Below are 20,738 nucleotides of genomic sequence, written 5' to 3'. Positions count from 1 at the left end.
TTGCAGCAAGAGCCAGTGAAGCTGGACAACCCTGCAAAGGTGTTTGTCCAGCCTAGTTTTAAAAGCCTTCAATGAGGAAGATTTCACAGTATCTCTTGGAAGCCTATTTTGTGTCTCATATGCCCCTATAGTTAGACATTTTACCTAATCTCTAAATTAAAACTGCTTGGCCATTACTTCTTGTCCAACCTTCAGTGGACATAGAGAACAATTGATCACAAACCCTTTTATCCTTTATTTGATTACTGTTAGTAGATCTCCTCTGATTTCTCAAGGTAGTTTTGAATTCTAATCTTGTCTTCAACCATGCCCCTCTTTTGTGTCTTCTGTACATTTTATAAGTCATTAATTAAAGTTAAATAGTACTGGATATATGATTGATCCCTGCAGCAGCACCTCTCTAGCAATGTTCTTCCAGCATGACAGCAAACAACTGGTAATTACTGTTAAAACAGTTGTTCAACCAGGTATGCACTCACTCTATAGTAATTTCATCAGGACCACAATTCCCTAGTTTGTTTATGAGAATGACATATGTGACTCTGTCAGAAGCCTTAGTAAATCAATAAACATCACATCTACTGCTTGTCCCTATAAGAGCAGTAACTCTGCTAAAGAAGAAAATTAAGCATGATTTGTACTTGAAAAAAATCCATTATGGCTATTCAGTATAACTCTATCCTCCTCTAGTGCTTACAAGCCAGCTGTTTAGTAGTTTCTTCCAGTGTCTTTCCAGATATCAAAATTAAGCACACTGGTCTGTTATTCCCAAGATCCTATTTCTTTCCCTTTTTAAAGATACCCTTATGTTCAGAACCTTTCTCAATCTTCCAGGGCCTCACCTATTCTACATAAGATCAAAACAAAAAAGCAGTCAAGTAGCACTTTAAGGATAACAAAATAATTTGTTAGGTGAGCTTTTGTGGGACAGACCCATTTCTTCAGACCATAGCCATACCAGAACAGACTCAATATTTTAGGTACAGAGAACCAAAAATAGTAATCAAGGTTGACAAATCTGAAAAAAATTATCAAGGTGAACAAATCAGAGAATAGAGGGTCAGAAGGTGGGGGAGAGGGGGAGATTCAAGAATTAGATTAAGCCAAGTATCTCACCCACAACCAGAGTCTATACCGCAGGAACACCATTCCTGGAACTTTTCCTTGCAACAAAGCCTGCTGCCAGCTTTGTTCTGGGGATACCATCACTTGACCTAATCAGGTTATTCACAGAATCACAGGCACATTCTCATGTTCCTCAGCTAACATCATATATGCCATCATGTACCAACAATGTCCAGATGCTTTGTATATTGGACAGACTTCAAACTCTCTTAGACAAAGAGTTAAGGGGCACAAAACAGACATAAAAACACTCCTGATCCACAAACCTGTTAGCCAGCATTTCAATGGAGTGGGCCATTCTGTTAATGACTTAAAAGTTTGCATTTTACTGAAGAGGAATTTTCACAGCAGTCTTGAAACGAGAGGCTGCTGAACTCTCTTCTATATTCAAATTTGACACACTAACACGTGGTTTAAACCGGCCTGCAAATTTTCTGGGTCATTATAGGGGCTCTTTTGCATACTTGGCTTAATCTAATTCTTGACTCCCCCTTCGCCCTTCTGCCCCTCTACTCTCTGATTTGCTCACCTTGATAATTTTTTTCTGATTTGTCAACCTCGTTTACCATTTTTGGTTCTCTGTGCCTTAAGTGTTGAGTCTGTTCTGGTATGACTATGGTCTGAAGAAGTGGGTCTGTCCCACGAAAGCTCATCACCTAATAAATTATTTTGTTAGTCTTTCAAGTGCTACTTGACTGCTTTTTTTGTTTGATAGTATATAGACTAGCATGGCTTCCTCTCTGTTAACTATTCGACATAAGGTTTAAATGATAATTATTAATAGGTTTGAAACTGATTTAAATTGTCTTCTCTGTCTAGTCTGCAAGCATATTTAAAAAATGAAAAAGTGGGAAATATTAACCCTGAATATATATAATACTTTGTGTTTAATTTTTGTACAGTGCTGCCTATTGAGAAGTTGAAACATGTAAATGGATCAGTGGCCAGAATTTATAGATTTTCCATTAGCAAGTTTGCACAGCCGCCTTTTCCTGTTCCTTGTTTTTTGGCAGTGGTTCACCTTCTGAATGACAAAGTGTCCACATCTTTTGAATATGCAAAAATTGAGCTGGCAGTTCAGCTCTTCTCAAAATAATTTACCCCGGAGGTTTCAATTTGTAGCTTGACAAAAGAAGTGATTTAAAAGAAAAAATCACAGTCTCTTATTAATTACAAAGCTTTGGGTTACATTTGGTCCAAGAAATGGATGACAATTCTGTGGTGTCTTGTTTCTTCTGCACTGTTTAGTCCTAACCACAGTTCTTATTTTTGCATTCTCAACTGCATGCCCTACTTAAACATACTCTATCTTTGGGTGGTGAGAGGAGGAAATACTGAATCATATGATAGTAGCACCTGAACCAATGCCCTTTGGAATCAATGGGAAGACTCCCATTAACTACAACGAGCTCTGGACAAGGCTCCAAAACAATTTTTGCCATTGTCCTCTTCAAATGATGTTTTCATTCATTTATAGCTCTTTGTACCAAGAGACTTAACAATTTTATGGCGAGACAGGCAAGGATGAACCATGTTAGCGTCATTTTTCCAAAACTCTCCAATATGGTAGGGTGCCGTTGAAAGCACAAATTCTATCACTGGGGCAGTCTACATCCATTTATTATACTAATCTATAATTTATTTTTCGTAAATGCTTTATTGGCCAGTCCATCCATGTCTGCACTGAGCAGGGAAGCCATTGTAACACCTTACAAGAGTTCTGAAGTAAACCAGCTGCTGACTACTGTACCGCAATTTAAGGGTTTAACGATCTCCAGTTTAATCACAGATCCAGAGGAGTGTAGAAGGTGCTGAAGAAATGCAAATATAAGTCATATTTCATGATGTATAGAAAAAAAAAGCTTGTTCAGGATAAAAGAGTGAAATAGGAAGTCATAAATCCCTGGCATTTGATGAAAGCTCGTTTGAGTACTACCTTGGAGACTTGAGCCAAATGTAGTTTATCCATGTGGATGCATACAATATTTTGTTCTGATTAATTGGATATATTTATGTGCCAAGAGTGTGTTTGGGTGCTACAGGCAGAGAAAAAAAGACAATCCCAGCCACAAGGAGGTTACTAGTGAAATAAGAGCAATCTTTCTCTGATGATAATGCCTTTTGCTGGCCTTGCTCCTACCCTTGAACTATCACGGTAATAGCATCAAAAGTATTATTGGCTTGATTTATTAGCTGTGTGGGCTTTGAAAGGTGCTTATAGGAGGAAGATTTCCAAAATCTAATTGATATTCAGTGGAATTTAGGTGCCTAATTCCTCTTGTGTAATTTCTGCAAATTTCATCTGTATCTGCTATTTGCAGAAATTAAGGGCTGGATCCTGCAAATAATTGCACATGTGTAACATATCTAGTTCACATAAGAGTTTGCGTAATGATTACCATTGGCCCTTGGCATTGAACACAGGACCTTCCTGGCCAAAAGCATGAACTAAACTGTGTTAGTGTTCATTAGTTGGTAAGTTTAGTAAACTCTCATCTTGTATAGACCAGACGCTGATGAGACACATGGAACACAGAGAACAAAATCAGGCACGCTTAATTTTGTCAAAGTGCATCCTCGTGTCACTATTTTTTTGTTCATTCATACCAATGCCCTTTTCTTCTGTCACCATTAGGATTTCTCCCCCATTTTGTGGATTTATTATAAAACTGAGTGCAAAAGACATAATCCAGTCTGGAACCTAACTGCGATCCTAATCATGAATGGATGAGCCACATGAGTCGTCTGGCTGAAGTCATCACTGAAGACCCATGTGAATGACTCCTTCCTAGTGAAGGTAAGAAAGTCACAACTTGGACCTTGGAAATGAATATTTAGATATCAACTTAATGAACACGAGTCTTATGCCAAAAATCAGGCAAACATCTAGCTGTAAGTATGCCATTAATCCTTCCAGATTAGGGCCCCTGGTTTATTCCTCTTTGACTCCATTCTGTATGCAAAGCAAGTACATTTTTTCTGTCACTATACCACTATTGTTAACAACTAGAAATGTATTAAAAACACAAGGGCATTTCAGTATGTGTATTGTGCATGAGAAATATTGTTACATGACAAGCTCCAATTGGCAAGTGAAAGAGGTTTTATTGAAGGAAATAGCAGAAGCAAACAGTGAACTATGCAGAATAATGGTAATTGTTCCTTTAACATTGGCAGCACACGTTCACTTAATATGACTGCTCCTCTGTCTCTGCCTCATCCAGACCCAGAGGACCTGTTAGACAAGCAGGCAGCCACCTCTCTCTGGGATCAAGCTGTCAATGCAAACTTGCTTTCTTTCTATTTCTCTGAGCTAAGCTATACCCCCAGAGCTCCCGAAGCTTTTCCTGAGTGAAAGCTTTAAAAAAGCTCTATTCTAAATTACATCACATGAGCTGTTCTCTTCAGAGTGACAGAACAAAAGAGGGGGAAAAATGCCAAAAGTGCAATCTGAATTACTTCTTAGCTACACTGAATGATTTGCCTCAGCGTGGTTGAGCAGCACAGATTAATGTTGCCTTGACCTTGCCTAACTGACTCGCAATGAGCTTCCTTCTAATTAGTTTCTGATCAAAGCAAGCTCAATCAAGTAGTGGGTAGGCAAAGACCATAAAAATGCAGCACAGTATTTACAGTATTCAGCTCACTTCAATGCATACCAAGGATCGGTTCCAGGGCCGCTATTGTTCAACATCTTTACTAATGACCTGGATGATGATGTAACTCAAATGACGGCAAATTTGAGGATGACACTAAACTAAGTTGAGAGATACATTTGTTTGAGGGTAGGAATAGGGTCCAGAGTGACTCTGACAAATTGGAGGATTGGGTGAAAAGAAATCTGGTGAGGTGCAACAAGGACAAGTGCAGAGTTCTTCATTGGGATGGAAGAATCACAAGTACTGTTACAGGCTGGGGACCAACTGGCTAAGTAACAGTTCAGAGAAAAGGACCTGGAGATTTCAATGGATGGGATGCTGGATGTGCATCAACAGTTTGCCCTTGTAGCCAAGAAGACTAATGGCATATTGGGATGTGCTAGGAGGAGCATTTCCAGCAGATCTAGAGAAATTATTTTTCCCCATTTATTCAGCACTGGGGAGGCCACATCCGGAGTATTGCGTCCAGTTTTGGGGCCCCCCAGCATAGAAAAGATATGGATGCACTGGAGACGGTCCAGTGGAGGGTAACCAAAATGATTAGGAGTCTGGAGCATGTGACCTACAAGAAATGGCTGAGGGATTTTGGCTTATTTGGTTTGTAGAAGGGCCAATTTGATAGCACCCTTCAACTTCCTGGAGGGCAGCTCGAAAGAGGATGGAGAGAGGGTGTCCTCAGGAGTGACAAATGGCAGAAAAAGGAGCAATAGTCTCAAGTTGCAGTGGGGGAGGTCTAAGCTGGATATTATGAAAATAGCTATTTCACTATGAGAGTGGTGAAGCACTGGAAGGAGTTACCTAGAGTTTTGGTGGAGTCTCCGTCCCTAGAGGTTTTTAAGTCCCATCTTGACAAAGCCCTGGCTGAGATGATTTAGTTAGATTAGTCCTGCTTTGGGCAGGGGGCTGGACTTGATGACCTCCGGAGGTCTCTTCCAACCTTAGGACTCTGTGATTCAATATCAGAACATTCTGAGCCAAATTCAAGTTATTACTATTATGATTTGTGTAGAGTGCCAGAAGTGTGCCTGATGCTTTAAAAACATGTTGCTAGATGATGTGGTTCTTGCTGCAACCAGCTTATTACTACAGCATCCCACAACGTGCTTGATGCACAATATTATATGCTCACAATCTAATTCTTAGATACAGAGAAGGTCAGGTCAGAGGTGGGGTGGAGTGAGTCAGGGAAGTGATCTTAAAGGCCTCAATAGCCAGATTTGTCTGAGGCATCTCATGCTAAAGGCTGTAACAGAAGTAGAGATTGGCTGGACATTTCCCAATCCTGCTGCTGGTGAATAGAGAGAGGATAAGCAGGCAGACATCCCACTCGTGCTTGGGACCCTTACATTGTGTCAATGGAGCAGAGTCAAGAAGTGGTCAGATGTGAGGAGAGTTCTACCATCCTTTCCAGTCCAGCACATGAATAAAGGTAGGGCAGAGGCAAGATCTTTTAAAATAAGAGCCAGAAGAATACTGGTTTAAGCAAAATACCAGCAAGATTCATTTGCCTGGAATTTTCAGCTTTGCACCAATGCAAAGTAAACTATTATATTTGGGCAACCGAAATTCAGCAAACTGAAGCAATCTGGTTTCATGCTGCAGCTATTCTGACCTTTGTAGATAATTATCTAAAGATCTGTCAAAAGCAAAGTGCCCAACTAAGGTAAAGTGAGTGAGAGAATATCATTTACTAGACCATCTTCTGTTGGTCTAAGTAAAGATATTACCCTAGGTTATGTCTACACGGCAGTGTAATTTTGAAATAAACTATTCTGGAAGAGTTTTCCAGAATAGTTTATTACAGAATATCACTGCTACACCCAAAATGCATTTAGAAATAGTGGTCAGCTGTTTCGAAATACAGCCTCTGCACACTATAGAGCCTATTTTGAAACAGAGCCAGTGGACACACTATGGGTGTGTGAAATGAGGTTTACCATTTTCAAAGTTAGCCAACTGCTATTTCCAAATTATTTCAAGATACCAGTTGAGTTGTGTAGATGCTAGCAAAGTAATTTTGAAATAAATTCAATTGAAACTTTAAAGGGCGCGATCCATAGTCTATGCAGGCTGAAGGATGCCTACTACTATAGACCTACCCTTGTCTCTCTCATATCCTGGGACCAATACAGCTAGAACAAAAATTGCAAACAACTCACATTAAATACATTCTGTGGTGGCCTACATACATTCCCCGCTCAGTCCTGACTTGTATATTTTATACATCTTAACCTGTCAGTGCACATAAATATGCACATGCCTTCTGGAGGTGGGTTGAAACCTGAATCAGACAGATCAATAAATAAAGCCAAACATACACAGACCCAGTTTCCTATTCAATAGTAAAGTACATATAATTAAACACTTTCTTCTGCATGACAGGTGCTATCTAAATGCTTGTAATTACCATACCATCATTTAATATTCTACAGAGAAAGGGCAGCTCAGACAGGTGGGGACGCTTACCCGATTCTGCAAGAGGCTGTAAGATAGGACTGGCCAATTCTGAAAAACAAGAATTAAACAGAAAATGTTGTGAGGCTGAGTGTTGTAGGGCAGGTTGAATCTCTCTTGTCCAGCACTCCGTGGTCCCGCAACACTTGTGGTCTGGCATAATTTTAGTTAGCTGGATGTCCATTTAGCCTGCGTGTAGTCAAGACTCCCATGGTCCCATAAAGTTTGTATATAGCCACCCTTCCTGGCTCTCAGTGTTCTGTGCTGTTATTTAGCTCTATTTTGCCCCTAACTATTATTTAAGACCCAGGTAGCAGCAGAAGTATTGGTAATCTGGTAGGCACTATTGACCACCTGTGGTTCGGCAAATTTTCTGGGGCAGCACCCGTCAGGTTTTGAGGCTGCCAGACTAGAGAGGTTCAACCTGTAGCACTCGTGCAGCCTGGATATCAATATTTTGGAAAACCCATGTATGCAACCTCCAAACCTACTTTTTAACTGAAGAGACCATGTCCTCTCTTGTACCACTGATGTGCAGAATTCCAATTGATTAGTACATGCTAGTTTGCCCTTTGTAGCTGTCTACAATATCTGTCACCTAAATGACCCCAAAGCACTTTGCATACAGAAGGATCATTTCATTACCAGTATAGAACAAAGAGCTTTCCCAATATTTTTAACTTCTTCATTCTCCGCACACACACTACAAAGTGTAAACATTTAGGACAGGTCATCAGGAGGGATATCTTAGTTGCACCTTTCAAGGTGGAGTACAGCTAGGCAGAATGAAAGGATATTTGCCCATGACACCTGCTCTAATATTCTGTGTGTGTATTGGGGTCACAGGGACCTGGAGAGAGGGGCCATTGTGTGCAACAGGTAGGGAATAACTGAGAAGGTGCCTTCCCCTTTTAAGTCCTCAGTGACTCGGAGGCAGTACAAACAACAGCACCTCTAGCAAAAGAAGACATAGTGAAGTCCATTCCAATCAGATACTGATACTCTTCTTAAAAATACAACTGAGAATTATGATGTCATAAACTCTTGACAGTCCTTCAAAGGTTAAATGAACCTGGGCTATATATTCAATTTCTGCGTGCCCCAATTTATCTTCGGTAAAATGGGGTCAACAACTCCTGTCTATAAAATGATGTTTTGAGTATGCCATAAATTAAAATTTGTTTCTACTTTGTAAAGTCTTGGTTTTGGTTGACATTTTCAGCTCCAGAAAGTTTAGTCTATGGTGAACTATGTCGCACATAATTAAATCTCTGTAGCGATTCAGTTTACGACTGCTGCTTAGCTGCAATAGCTAGGACAAACTTGACAAGCTCACAAATGTCTTTCCAGCCTGCAAGTTTCCTGTTTTTTTCATCAGTCTCATTTTTACACTTGCCAATACTCCCCCTCTTGCTTCAGAGCATTAGTAACGCCAATAAAACTCAATGTGCCCAGTATATTAGCTAAGTTGTTTCCATTTTAACCAGAGAAAAATCCATTTAATTTAGTATATTTGGCATGAGAGAGCTGCATTTGTATGTGGGTTGGGCCATGATAAGCCAGTTGTCTGTCAGAGGCATAGTGCATTATGTCTAATTTTGCTTTTAGCAGTACATTTACTGGAATCTCCTGTTCGGAAAGTTGGTATGAGTTTGGTAATCTAATTTTGGTCTGGTGGGTGGTGATGGAAATATGAACTATGGGAAACAAAAATGTTATTGCCATATGTGCTGGTTTGTGGTTTGGTAGCAGGAGTTGCCTATATGCAAGTGGTCATTAAAGCATTTCTAGGGGATGCCAAATATATTTCTCTTCAAAGAGTAAATAAAGGTACAACAGTTATTGTGACCTAGGTTTTCAGTGTGTTTCTGATTATCCTTTTGGCTGGAGAGCTGGGATTTCTAACTGTAAGATTAAGGAATCCTTTTAATCTATCTCTTGCCTCCTAATCGTGTGCTAGACAGTATTGTTTTCTGTGCCTTTTGTTTTCTGCCGAAGGAGACAATTTCTGGCTCATATGAACATCTTGTTAAAGTCTGTTGAGGCTTAGGGGGTGTGACAGTTTTCTTTCTGAGCCTTTTTATAGGGGATTTTTTTGCCTGCTTTTTCTGGGAGGTCTTTGAAATGTCTTCTGTGTAGCAATCATCTCTGTTTCCTTTGTTGTCCCAAGATGTTGAGGTTATATTTTCCTCATCTGTTCCTGTTTATATTTGGTTCTGGCTGGTTATAACACTTTGGCTTGAAACACTCTGTTCTTCTATCATTCTGCACAGTTCTGCCTCTCAAAAGTATTGCTCAGTGCCTTAGTACTGTAGCAGAGCTGATTTTTGTTTAGAGCAGATTGAGTTTTAAAATCCCTGTTGTCACTTTAAGAAAGGATTGAGTGAAAAGTCTGAAATGTTATGAAAAGATTCCCACAAAAGACTGCTGAGGAGAAGAAATACAAAGAAACCAGACAGATTTGCAAAAGAGATCGGAGTCTGATTTTCAAGTAGGACAGGTAAGTGCTCCGCATCTAATGGCTCACATTGTAAGTGTGAAGCTCAGCAGCATATTATCAAAACACCTCAGCAAAAGGGTTGGTTGAAAATTTTCTTCTTGGATTTTTTTCTAAGAACACAAGAAACAAGTTTTTCACACAAAATTTCATGAACAATTGATCCAGTTCTCTGACTAGCCGTAGCACTAACCAAAAATGCACCCCCAAAAGAAATTCAAAACCACATTTTGTTAAAATGTTCGTGAAAAATGTTGCCATCTTTTTAAAAACACGAGATCTACTCAGCTGAGTAGAAAATTGGCCACTTTGATCTGAAATGACAGCTGAGTCCTTCTGAAAAATCTGAATCACAATGTGGGAGCTGATGTTTGCAAAGTCTCGCCAGTCGGGAACTAAGGCTGCAGTCGCACAGCGAAGTTATTTCAAGATAACAGCAGCTGTTACTTTGAAATAACTTTGCTAGTGCTGCACTATGCACACGCTACTTCAAAATGAATTCGAAATAGTGGGTGCATTATTTGGAATTTTGTACACCTCATTGAAGGAGGAATGACACCTATTTTGAAATAGCTGTCTCAAAATAGATGCTGTTAAGAAATGGAATAGTGCTATTTCTGAAGTAAGCCATATTGGCATCCAATGGCACTTTTTAGCCTTTATGTATCCAGACATGCTATTTCTAAATGCATTCTTGGCTGCCTCTACACTGTCAATCCTTTTCAGAAGGGGCATGTAAATACAGCATATTGAAAATGCTAATGAAGCATTGATATGAATATTCAGCACCTCTTTTACATAATGGCATCCACTCGCCATACTGAAAGTGCTGCTTTCCAAATGCAAACTAGCTGTGTAGATGAGGTTCCTTCAAAAGGAAGCCCCACTTTGGAAAGCACCCTTTTTCCTAATTTGTTTTAGGAAGAAGGGTAGTTTCAAAAGTGGGGCTTCCTTTTGAAGGAGTGGCTATTTTGCATTTTGAAAGCAGCACTTATGATGTTGCGAGTGGCTGCCGTTATGGAAATGAGGCACTGAATATTCATATCAGTGCCTTATTAGCATTTTCAGTCTGCTGCATTTACATGCCTCTTCCAAAAAGGAGGGGCAGTGTAGATACAGTCCTTGGCCGTGCCTACACTAGCCCCCTCCTTTCAGAAGGAGCATGTTAATGAGGGATTTTGGCAGATGCTAATGAGGTGCTGCCATGAACATGCAGGGCCTCATTAGCATAATAGCAACTGCACACAATTGGAAGGTGACTCTTTCGAAACGTATGTCGCCCGTATAGACGGAGGCTTTACAAAAGGACCCCTTGATTTCAAAAGCCCCTTCTTCCCATTTGTTTTTGGGAAGAAGGGGCTCTCAAAATCAGGGGGTCCTTTCAAAAGGCTCCCCGTCTACACAGGTGATGTGTGTTTCGAAAGTGGCACTTTCAAATCGTGAGCGTCCACCATTATGCTAATGGAGCACTGCATGTTCATGGCAGCATCTCATTAGTATCTGCCGAAATCCCTCATTAACATGCCCCTTCTGAAAGGGAGAGGGTAGTGTAGACATGGCCCTTGTGGATAGCTGTATTATTTCGAAATAAACTGTCAGAATAGATTATTTCAGGATAACACCGCTGTGTAGAAGTAGTCTTACTGTGTAACCCAGTTTGCACTGTTGAGTACTTACTCAAGCTAGTAGTTCCACATCCTAGATTATATCTACAACCCCACAGGAATCCATGAAGAATTCAGTGTCTTTGCATGCAGATTCTGGATCAGGATTAAGTGTTGACTGACGTGAGCCACAATTGCCCACTTTAGTCAATAATGAAAGCATACTATGCTTCTCTAGTTTCCATAATGGGAAAATGGCTGCACCACTTCTGCCTTGCATAAGAACTGGGTAAAATCCTGGCTCTATTTAAGGCAATGGCAAAACTCCCATTGATTTCACTGTGGTCAAGTTTTCAACTCAGACTTTTTTTTCTGTATTAGCGACTGCAAAACTACCATTGATTTCAACAGGAGCAGGCTCATGTTCTTACTTGCTGAAGAAGAAATGGCAACCATTTAGCCACTTTCTTTTTGCTCTAGTAATTCCCACTTCACATGGTTCTCTTTTTGTTTCCTCTGCAAGCAATTTGGCCCACTCAACACACCATTCCCCTCCACCCACACATTTCATTTTCAGCTTCCCCAATTTTGCACCAGGTGTTGTGCCTTAAATAACCTTGTTTCATTTACCGCACTGCCCTGAAACCAGTCTGTTCCAAACCTGATTTAATCTTAGTGTGGGTCTACAATACAGAGTTATTCTGGAATAGCTTATTCTGGAGTTGTTATTCCAAAATGAACTGTTCCAGAGTAATGTATCTACACTATAACGAAACCCCAAAATAAACAAAACTTATTTTGAAATAGCGTCCGCACACAATCTAGTGTTTTTTGCATTAGAGCCCCTACACAGCAGCTTTATTTTGAAATAAGCTATTTCGGAATAGCTGATTTTGAAATAGCTCCTATTCCCTGTCTACATATCCCCTATTACAAAATAGGTGGTATTCATCATGGAGTGAGGTTTACCCATTTCAAAATAAGACAACTGCTATTTCAAAAGTATTTTGAAATAATAGTTGCATTGTGTAGATGCTCGCAAAGTTATTTCAAAATAGTGGCCATTATTGTGAAATAACTTTGCTGTGTATACATGCCCTTAATATATATGGCCAAACTGCATGTGTCTTATTAGTATATGCAACACAATGCGTATTGTCACAGCACCAATGTTTATAAAACTCAAGTTTCATACTGTACTTTTCCTATCAAATAACATAATTGAACATGGCACTGTTGCAGATTACTGTACTCCATTTAAAAACAAGCTTTATGTTTCTTTTTTTTTCACTACATTTTTATATCCCCAAGTTTAGTTACTTGGATTATAGAAATGGAATTCTTGTGTGGCCATCAAAAGGGCATTTGTTTGCTATTGAAATATCAATTAAGATAACATGCAAACTAATATAATATCAAATACACCCGATGGATAGCATAAACTTTTTTTAAAGATGCAGAGGCACATTAACAAATCTATTTGATCAGTATACAAGATACAAAAAAAAGGAAGACAAGATTGACTGATGAATAAAATGAAACTGACACAAATAGGCTGACAGCCAGTTGCAAGTCTCTTTAGGGCAAATGCAATTAACTCAGAATAATAGACTCAAATTTGATGGTTAGAAATGCATTTTTATTAACAATCACAGTTGGAATCATTATGTGCTCCTATGAATAAAATTGCACTTATATTGAGCATGTGTATTATATATGTATGTGTGTATGTGTACAAAAATAGACTTAACTGGTGGGAGTGCATTGTTTTTGAGTGCCAGAAAGAATAACAGGATTTGATTTAAAATAGAAAATCATCCACAACAGTAAATCTAAATATTTAAAGCCATGACATAAAACAAGTATACTACTGTTAAATATAAAGGCAATAAGCACTAGTCTCAGGACTGCTGGTCCTTTTGGGATGTGAAATTGCAATCAGGGATTTACAGATTTCTTTTTGAAGAAGAGAAGTCATTACTAGAAACATAAGCTCCTTCTCTTTACTTTAATAGCTATTTTAAATCATTCAGTTAGAAAGTACATTACCAACTTATTGTGTCGGCAATATGTTTCTATTGGCATTCAGTCTCCATGCTTTTTTCTAATCTTTTAAACAAATTATTGTATTAAAAGACTATTAGAATTAGCAGAATGATCCTACTCATTTCTGCAAATGCTACTCTTGAAAAAGATATCTTCCTGGTTATGAACTGATTTGAAGTTTTAAAATTGGTAAGGGATGGGAAGATGCTCAGTTCTTACTATGTCCTTTTTTCTTTTGACCTTCATGACAGAGAGTGACTGCTATTTGTAAATTACTTTAAACACTATTAGTTTAATTTAATTTCTGAATAAATATCTCTATCTTGCATGGCTTTCACAGGATGCAGATATGGAAAGAGATGCCTTGCAGATATGCATCTAATGACCAAATGTCCATTTTGCTAGAAATGCGTACAATATGCAGTACCATTTAAAGCACATACTTTATAGATATTAACAAATGGTGTAAAAGTCGGTGGGGGGGAGGGATAGCTCAGTGTTTTGCGCATTTGCCTGCTAAACGCAGGGTTGTGAGCTCAATCCTTGAGGAGGCCATTTAGAGATTGGGGCAGATAGATGTCAGGGATGGTGCTTGGTCCTGCCAAGAGAGCAGGGGACTCGACTGGATGACCTCCAGAAGTCCCTTCCATTTCTAGGAGATATATATTTCCAATTATATATGCATTATATTAAATCAACTACAATACTGAGGAAGCCACAGTGTTGAGGGCTAAATCAATGTAAACATGACTCGAAGACAGCAAGGAGTGCTCATAGAAAAAATAGGTTTCATACTTAAATTGCTTTAGGTCAAATGCTGTTCTCTGTTGTGTGGTGCAGATGAGAACAATGGACCAATGAATGGGCATTAACTCAACTGAAAGGGAAGTGACATCGGGTATGTCTAAACTATGCAGTAGATTGACCCAGTCAGGGTCAATCTTCTGGAGTTTGATTTCACGCACCTTGTAGGAATGCACAAAATTGAACTATCTGTGGTCGGCAGTCAACCCCAGTGCTCCTCAATATTGTGAGGAGTAAGGGAGGTAGATGGAAAAGTTTCTCTTGTTGATGCCCCTCTGTGAGCTGATTGTAGATAAGTCAATTCTAGCTAGGCAATTGCCGTAGCTGGAATTGTGTATCTACGATCGACTTTGATGTGGAGTGTGGGACCTGGCCTGAGTCTTCTCCTACCCACATCACGTATAAACCTCTCTGTACAAATGCCATGCAGTGCAGGCTTGTGGCAGGTTGACGGGCTGGAGAGAGGCAGCAGCTGTGCACCATTTCCTCTTTAAAGGTGGCTTTTATTCTCATCATTCCCAGGAAGGAAGTGAGCAAAGTACGGTTATACTGAGAGGCTTGGCCACATCACCTTTAGCAGTGAGAAGCCCGTGGGAAAAACAGAGAATACAGACCTGATTCCCATGTAAATCCTTAGGTTCATGTTACATGCCTCTTCCATGTAGACACAAACCTCTTTGCCCAGTGGTAAGAGTTTCTTCAAAATTCCTAAATGTTAAGCCTCATGGCCGTTTTTTTTTTTGTCAGAGGGCTTTTCCTCCTCCCATGATTTATGAGAGGGATAGTATGGCTGCCTAGCCTGTGGTTTCTTAAACCTTCTTCTGGAGCAGCTGACACCTGGCTACTGTCAGAGACTGGATGCTAGACTAGATAGACCACTGCTCTGATCCTCTCTTGCAGTTCATATGTGGCTGTATCATCACCACATATCTTGTGCATCTCTATAGATATAATAATAATGATAGTGTGGGGTGGCTTGCCATAAAGTTGTTCCTTTTAGAACTGGAAGCTCATGGTGGCTGTTCAGAGTTTGCAGTAGTAAGGGCTGTCACTAAGGAGATGGGTTTGTCAGCACAATTCAGGTGAAGTGGCCAAATCTGCACATTTCACGTAACTTAAGACGTGGCTCTTCAACTTTGTGTGGTTATTACCATCACCTGCTTATCTGTCATTGGTTGCTCGTGGAAAAAACCTTACTTGGTTGTGACGTCAGTAGAATGCTGTATTTGGTGACTATAGCATAACTGCAATCAAATTAATCATTTTTAAATGAGGGTAATGCCCTAAAACAACTTGGCTGTGGCTACACTAATCTCTGCCTTTCGAAAGGGGGATGCTAATGAGACACTTTGGCAGATGCTAATAAGGTGTTGTCATGAATATGCAGTGCCTCATTAGCACAATGGCAGCCCTGCGCCTTTCGAAAGTGATGCTTCCCATTTGGCTTTGGGAGGAAGGGGCTTTTGAAATCCAGGGGGTCCTTTCAAAAGGCCTCTGTCTACATTGGAAATGCTTGCTGCATATTCATGGCAGCACCTCATTAGCATTGGCCGAAGTGGCTCTCTAGCATCCCCCTTTCAAAACGTGAGGGCTAGTGTAGCCATGGCTCACATATGCAAAGCTTCAGGATGTAAATAAAAATAATGGGCCAGATTCTCAACTGATATAAACAGGTGAAACTCCCCTTAACCTCAGGGGAGGTGAATTAATTTATACCTGCTGAGGATCCAGTCCTGTAAGTTTGATTAGCCTTTCATTTAATTGATTTTACGCCAGTGTGACTCCCTTGTTCTCCATGCAGTTATTCCTGATCTAAGCTGAAGTAATTAAGAGGCGTATCAGGCTCTGTATGCTGATTCTTCACTGATATAATCCCTCCACAGAAAAAGAATGATTTGTTTTACCCATTAATGTCTTGGTCCTTGATTCAGGTCACATTTAAACTGGTTTCACACCAATCTGACCCCTCTGATTTCAATGAGTTTACTCCTGAATTACATGGATATCCATGAGAGGAAAACCCGGCTCTAAAAATCACATCTTAAGTAATTTCTTTCTTACTAATATCTCAAAATCACTTCACTCCAAAAAATCAAAAAGCAAGGAGGAGGATGTTTTTAAGTGCATGCAAGTTCTTTTCTTAACATGGTGTAAGCAAGAGCAATACACATCTTTGGTAAGTGAGTGTTTCCCTCAGTGTTCACGTTTTGTGTTCCCCTCATTTATTTTAAAACTGTGTTCAAGCTCCGAGTTTTTATATTCTTTGATGCCACTGACAGTGTTTCAAAGGGGATTGCAAGTGTGAAGGAAATGCCAGGGCAACACCCCAGTTGTGAGCCAAGTATATAGATGGCCTAGACATTTGCCTTTGTAAAGATTTTTAAAGAGGGAATCCTCACATAACTTGATTTAAAGTCTTCACAGAATAGTGGATTGAATGTAGAGTTTGGGCCAAGGACTGAAGAGTTCTCTTTTTAGTTCATTACAAGCACTTATTTTATTACTTCTGTCCTCAGTGAGTCTAGGAAGCAAAGGCAAATTCTTCCAGGTTCCAAATGATAAGGATTTTTGTCAATAATACACCTTCTCCATCAGTTATCCTGCTCCCCCTCCTCTTATTAGCATACAGTGCATGTGACTCTGAAGCAGCAAATAGGCAAATCATTTCAAAAGGCCCTTTATAGTAGTAGCTTCCACTTACTAGGCACATCACTTATCAGATTCGCTGAGTCTGAGTCAGCATCAGCCCCTAGGCTGGCTTCTACTAGACATCATGTTCCTTTAGTGCTCTGGGCACAAACTGTATTTTGAATTGGAAGAGCAATGCCAACAAGAATCACAGCTGATGGAATTGGAAAAGACCTCATGGGTCAACAAGCTTAACCCCTTTCCAAGGAGTGAAGTTTTCCTGTAGGCTTATACCTCAGGTGTTTTTTCTAGCCTCTTCTTAAACACCTCTAAGTGACAGTGCCTTCGTCTCTTCCTTAGGCACCTCATTCTATTGCCTAATCACCTTTGCTCTTAAAACACTGTCTTGCCATTTAAGCCATTTTTTTCTTTTCATTTAAGAAAAGAATATGGCATGTCTCCTGCTGTGGAAACAGAAGAATAAAAAATACTGTAAAGGAATTTTGGCAGGGAAGGGGTGGGGAGGTAGCCGGGATTGTGAAGAAGTAAAGTGAAGCTTGCCAGTTCCTGGATTTGCTTCTTTATTTTAAAATATATTGGACTGAATTCCATTCTCTCTCACATCTAGAGCAAGACACAAAGAGGTTCCACGCTGATGCAAGCAATCTCTGAATTTGGCCCCATGTTGCTAAGCTATGGTAGCTGTTTTATTTATATTAAGCAGGGCTGTGATAATAAAATAAGAGTGAAATATTATTTGAGTAGCTCTAATAAGACAGTTCTCAAAGATACTCAGAAGCTGGCACCCAAAAAAATCCAACTTGCCCAGTAATTATAGCACAGAAATACCTCCAGCAATCACCTGGTTGGTTTGATTTTCTAGTAAAACACAGCGATCAGGCATTTTATTAGTAGCAGTATTAACAACAGTGGCTAGATGCCCAATGATAGGAGCTCCATCATGGCAGATGTTGTATGTACACGTAGATGGAGCAGTCCTAAAAACTTACAGTCTGAATAGACTATGGAGCTATGAGGGTTTTAATACATGGGCACTGCAGGAGAGAGAGAGAGAGAGAGAGAGAGAGAGAGAGAGAGAGAGAGAGAGAGAGAAAATCATTTGCACAAGCTCACACAGGAAATCAGTGGGAAAGTTACTCATCTCTATGTCAGGCCAGAGCCTTAACCAGAAAATCATGAGTTTTCAATTTCACATAGCTATTTCATAAGATATCTTGGCACTGGAAAAAGTTCAGAAAATGGCAACAAAAATTATTAGGGTTACAGAACAGCTGCTATATGAGGAGAGATTAAGAAGATTGGGACTTTTGAGCTTTGTAAAGAGACAATTAAGGTCTGCGGGAGGTGGGGGAAGATATGAGAAAAATTTAAAAAATCATGACTGGTATGGACAATGTGAATAAAGAAGAGCTATTTACTCCTTTCCATAAGGCAAGAATTGCAGGATGAACCTCTGTAATCTGGAACTCTCTTGTCCAGCAACATCCATAATCAGGCATGATTTTAGTTAGCTGGATGACCACTTATGAGTGTGGACAAGTTTCCCATGGTCCCATAAAGTCTGTTTACAGCCACCAGTCCTGGCTATCAATGTTCTGTGCTGTTATTTAGCTGTAGTTTACCGCTAAATGTCTTCTAAGAGCCCAGTAAGCAGTGGAAGTGTTGGTAACGTGTTAGACAATGTTGACCTCCCATGGTCTGACAGATTCTCTGGTCAGGTCTTGAGAGTGCCAGATAGATGGTCAGAAAATGAGATTAATAGGTAGCAGTCTTCACACAATGCACACAGCCAATCTGTTGAACTCCTTGCCAGAGGATGTGACGGCACCTGGAATTGACCACTATCAGAAGATAGGATAGTGGCCTAGATGGATCTTTGGTCTAACCCAGTATGGCCATTCCTACATTTTTATAGTCTTGAAAATTATCAGCCTCCATTGGGTTTCCTAAATGTATCATTCCATTTGATTCACTAGTGAGAGAAAGAGCTAAGGTTTTACATTTCCTGTGTGTGATTTATACTTGAAAATGGCGGAAACTCATTCTATTATCTTCAGACAATAATACTAGCCACTTACAAGCAATATTTTCTGGTCACTGTGAATTCATGGCTTACTGAAGACCCTCTTGAATACCTCATCTTGCTTTTCAGACCTTGGGTAATTCTCTTTTTTAGGTTAATTTTTATTTTTGCAGGCAAATATTTGCTTACTTCCTGAAACTTCACTGAGAAAAGGTGAACCTGTAAAATCTCAAGCTATTCTCACCTTAAAACAAAACCCCAATAGAAACACCAGAAAGCAAAATGACAGAAGTCTATTCAAATCAAAACATAATACACCTATAAAATACTATTTTCCTGTAAAAATAAATAAGGATACAATTAGATATTTCTTATTTCCTTACAATTCAAAATTGTCTACCTAACTTCTTGGATGTGTACGGCCAGAACATCTGGTCTTCTATCACTGTATAACACAGCCACAAAATTTCATGCAGCAGTTCTTTCAGAGAAGGGAATTATTCTTGTTTACTACATAAGTGAATGCTCTCAAGTCCAAACAGACATTGTAAGGTCAAACAGGCTCCTGCCTTTAGGGCTAGATCCTGCTCCCCTAAGTGGATAGTTTTGCCGTTGATGTTAATGGGAGCAGGATCAAGTATTTTATCTTCCACTGGAGGAACATAGGCTGGAATTATACAGAATGATTATTTAAAATAGCAATGATGTAATATCGATGTCAATTCCATTATTTTAACAGATGTAAATTTGCTCTGATCTTGAACTCTGGTGAATTGTAATGGCAATATTAAAGAGACACTATTAAGACTACTTAAAAGAACTATTTGTAAAAATTGTCTCTGATGAAAAAAACAGTATAAATTGCTTTTTTATTCAGTTGGTGCAATTATTTATTTGAATGGGTTTGTATATTATTACAAATTAATGGAAATAAGCAGCTAAAAGTGTCATGCTAATAATCCTAGTTGACATTGGGTGCAGGAGAGCTTATACTGCCTTGAGGATGAAAATGGCCTTCTTCTAAAGCAACAGCTAGAATAACCTTAGCTGCTGAGCAAACACAGTTATCTCAGTGCACAGCATTCTGAATTGATGATGTAGAGAAGACACTGTAAATGAAAGTCTGCAGATTCAGTAGGATTAACTGATGAGGCATATTTGTGTGGGTCTGTGGGGCAAATGTCCACTCTACAAACAATTGTCGGGTCCCTTCTGCCTGATGTTGAGTGCCCTCAGGTTTCCCAGCATTCAGAGCATGGGTGCTGAGCTCCTTGCAGGATTAGGCTCTTACTTTCTGTAGCATGTTTATGAAACCTGTATACCAAAATATTAATGAGCTAAATAACAGAAAGAGAGAGTCAGACAAACCCTGAAAGGTATCAGAAAGGAGAAGAATGTGTATCTATAGCAGATGGTAGAAATGGACTGTACAGATCTAACCTGTATAGACCTCCTATGCAGAGAGGTCTCTTTTTCCATCCAGTTCATAAACAAACTTCCCTGTCTGAAAGTACTAGGGGCCAGAGCCAAAGCCCATGGAAGTAAATATGACCCCCAGCTGAGGTCTGAGGCAGAGAATCATGAGTTTTAATAATGCATTCTAATAATTCAGTACTGACAGTAGGTCATTTTGGACTCAACCCTGCTGCCACTGCAGTGGCAGTTTTTGCTCCTTGCGCTGTTGGGCCGCATTTAAAAAGAAATGACCAGTGATTTTGGGTGGCACCAATTTACAGCAGATAAGACCTAGCTGTCGAAGCATCTACCACTCCAAATGAAGGCCATGAGAGCTGCAGTGCTTGACATTTCTGAAATTCAGGTGCAAGATGGGCACTCTAAAAATGAGGTAAACAAGATTAGTGGCTGTTTCTCAATGT

General features: G+C 39.7%; 1 protein-coding gene across 2 annotated transcripts in view; it reads right to left on the bottom strand.

Moving 5' to 3' along the window:
- The window catches only part of MDFIC2 (MyoD family inhibitor domain containing 2), a 69,200-nt gene that overhangs the window by 26,679 nt on the left and 21,783 nt on the right, over window positions 1–20,738 (bottom strand). The window contains exon 2 of one of the 2 annotated variants that reach the window (XM_075006177.1): window positions 7,251–7,289. The exons of the other annotated variant lie outside the window; for it this stretch is intronic. Coding sequence (XP_074862278.1) covers window positions 7,251–7,289 — 39 coding nt within the window. The remainder of the gene's footprint in view (window positions 1–7,250; window positions 7,290–20,738) is intronic. 2 annotated transcript variants of the gene reach the window in all.

Source organism: Carettochelys insculpta, chromosome 11 (assembly GCF_033958435.1).
Source record: "Carettochelys insculpta isolate YL-2023 chromosome 11, ASM3395843v1, whole genome shotgun sequence".
NCBI lineage: Eukaryota > Metazoa > Chordata > Testudines > Carettochelyidae > Carettochelys > Carettochelys insculpta.
Note: the sequence above shows the minus strand (reverse complement) of the source record. Positions and strands in the feature narration are given on the sequence as shown.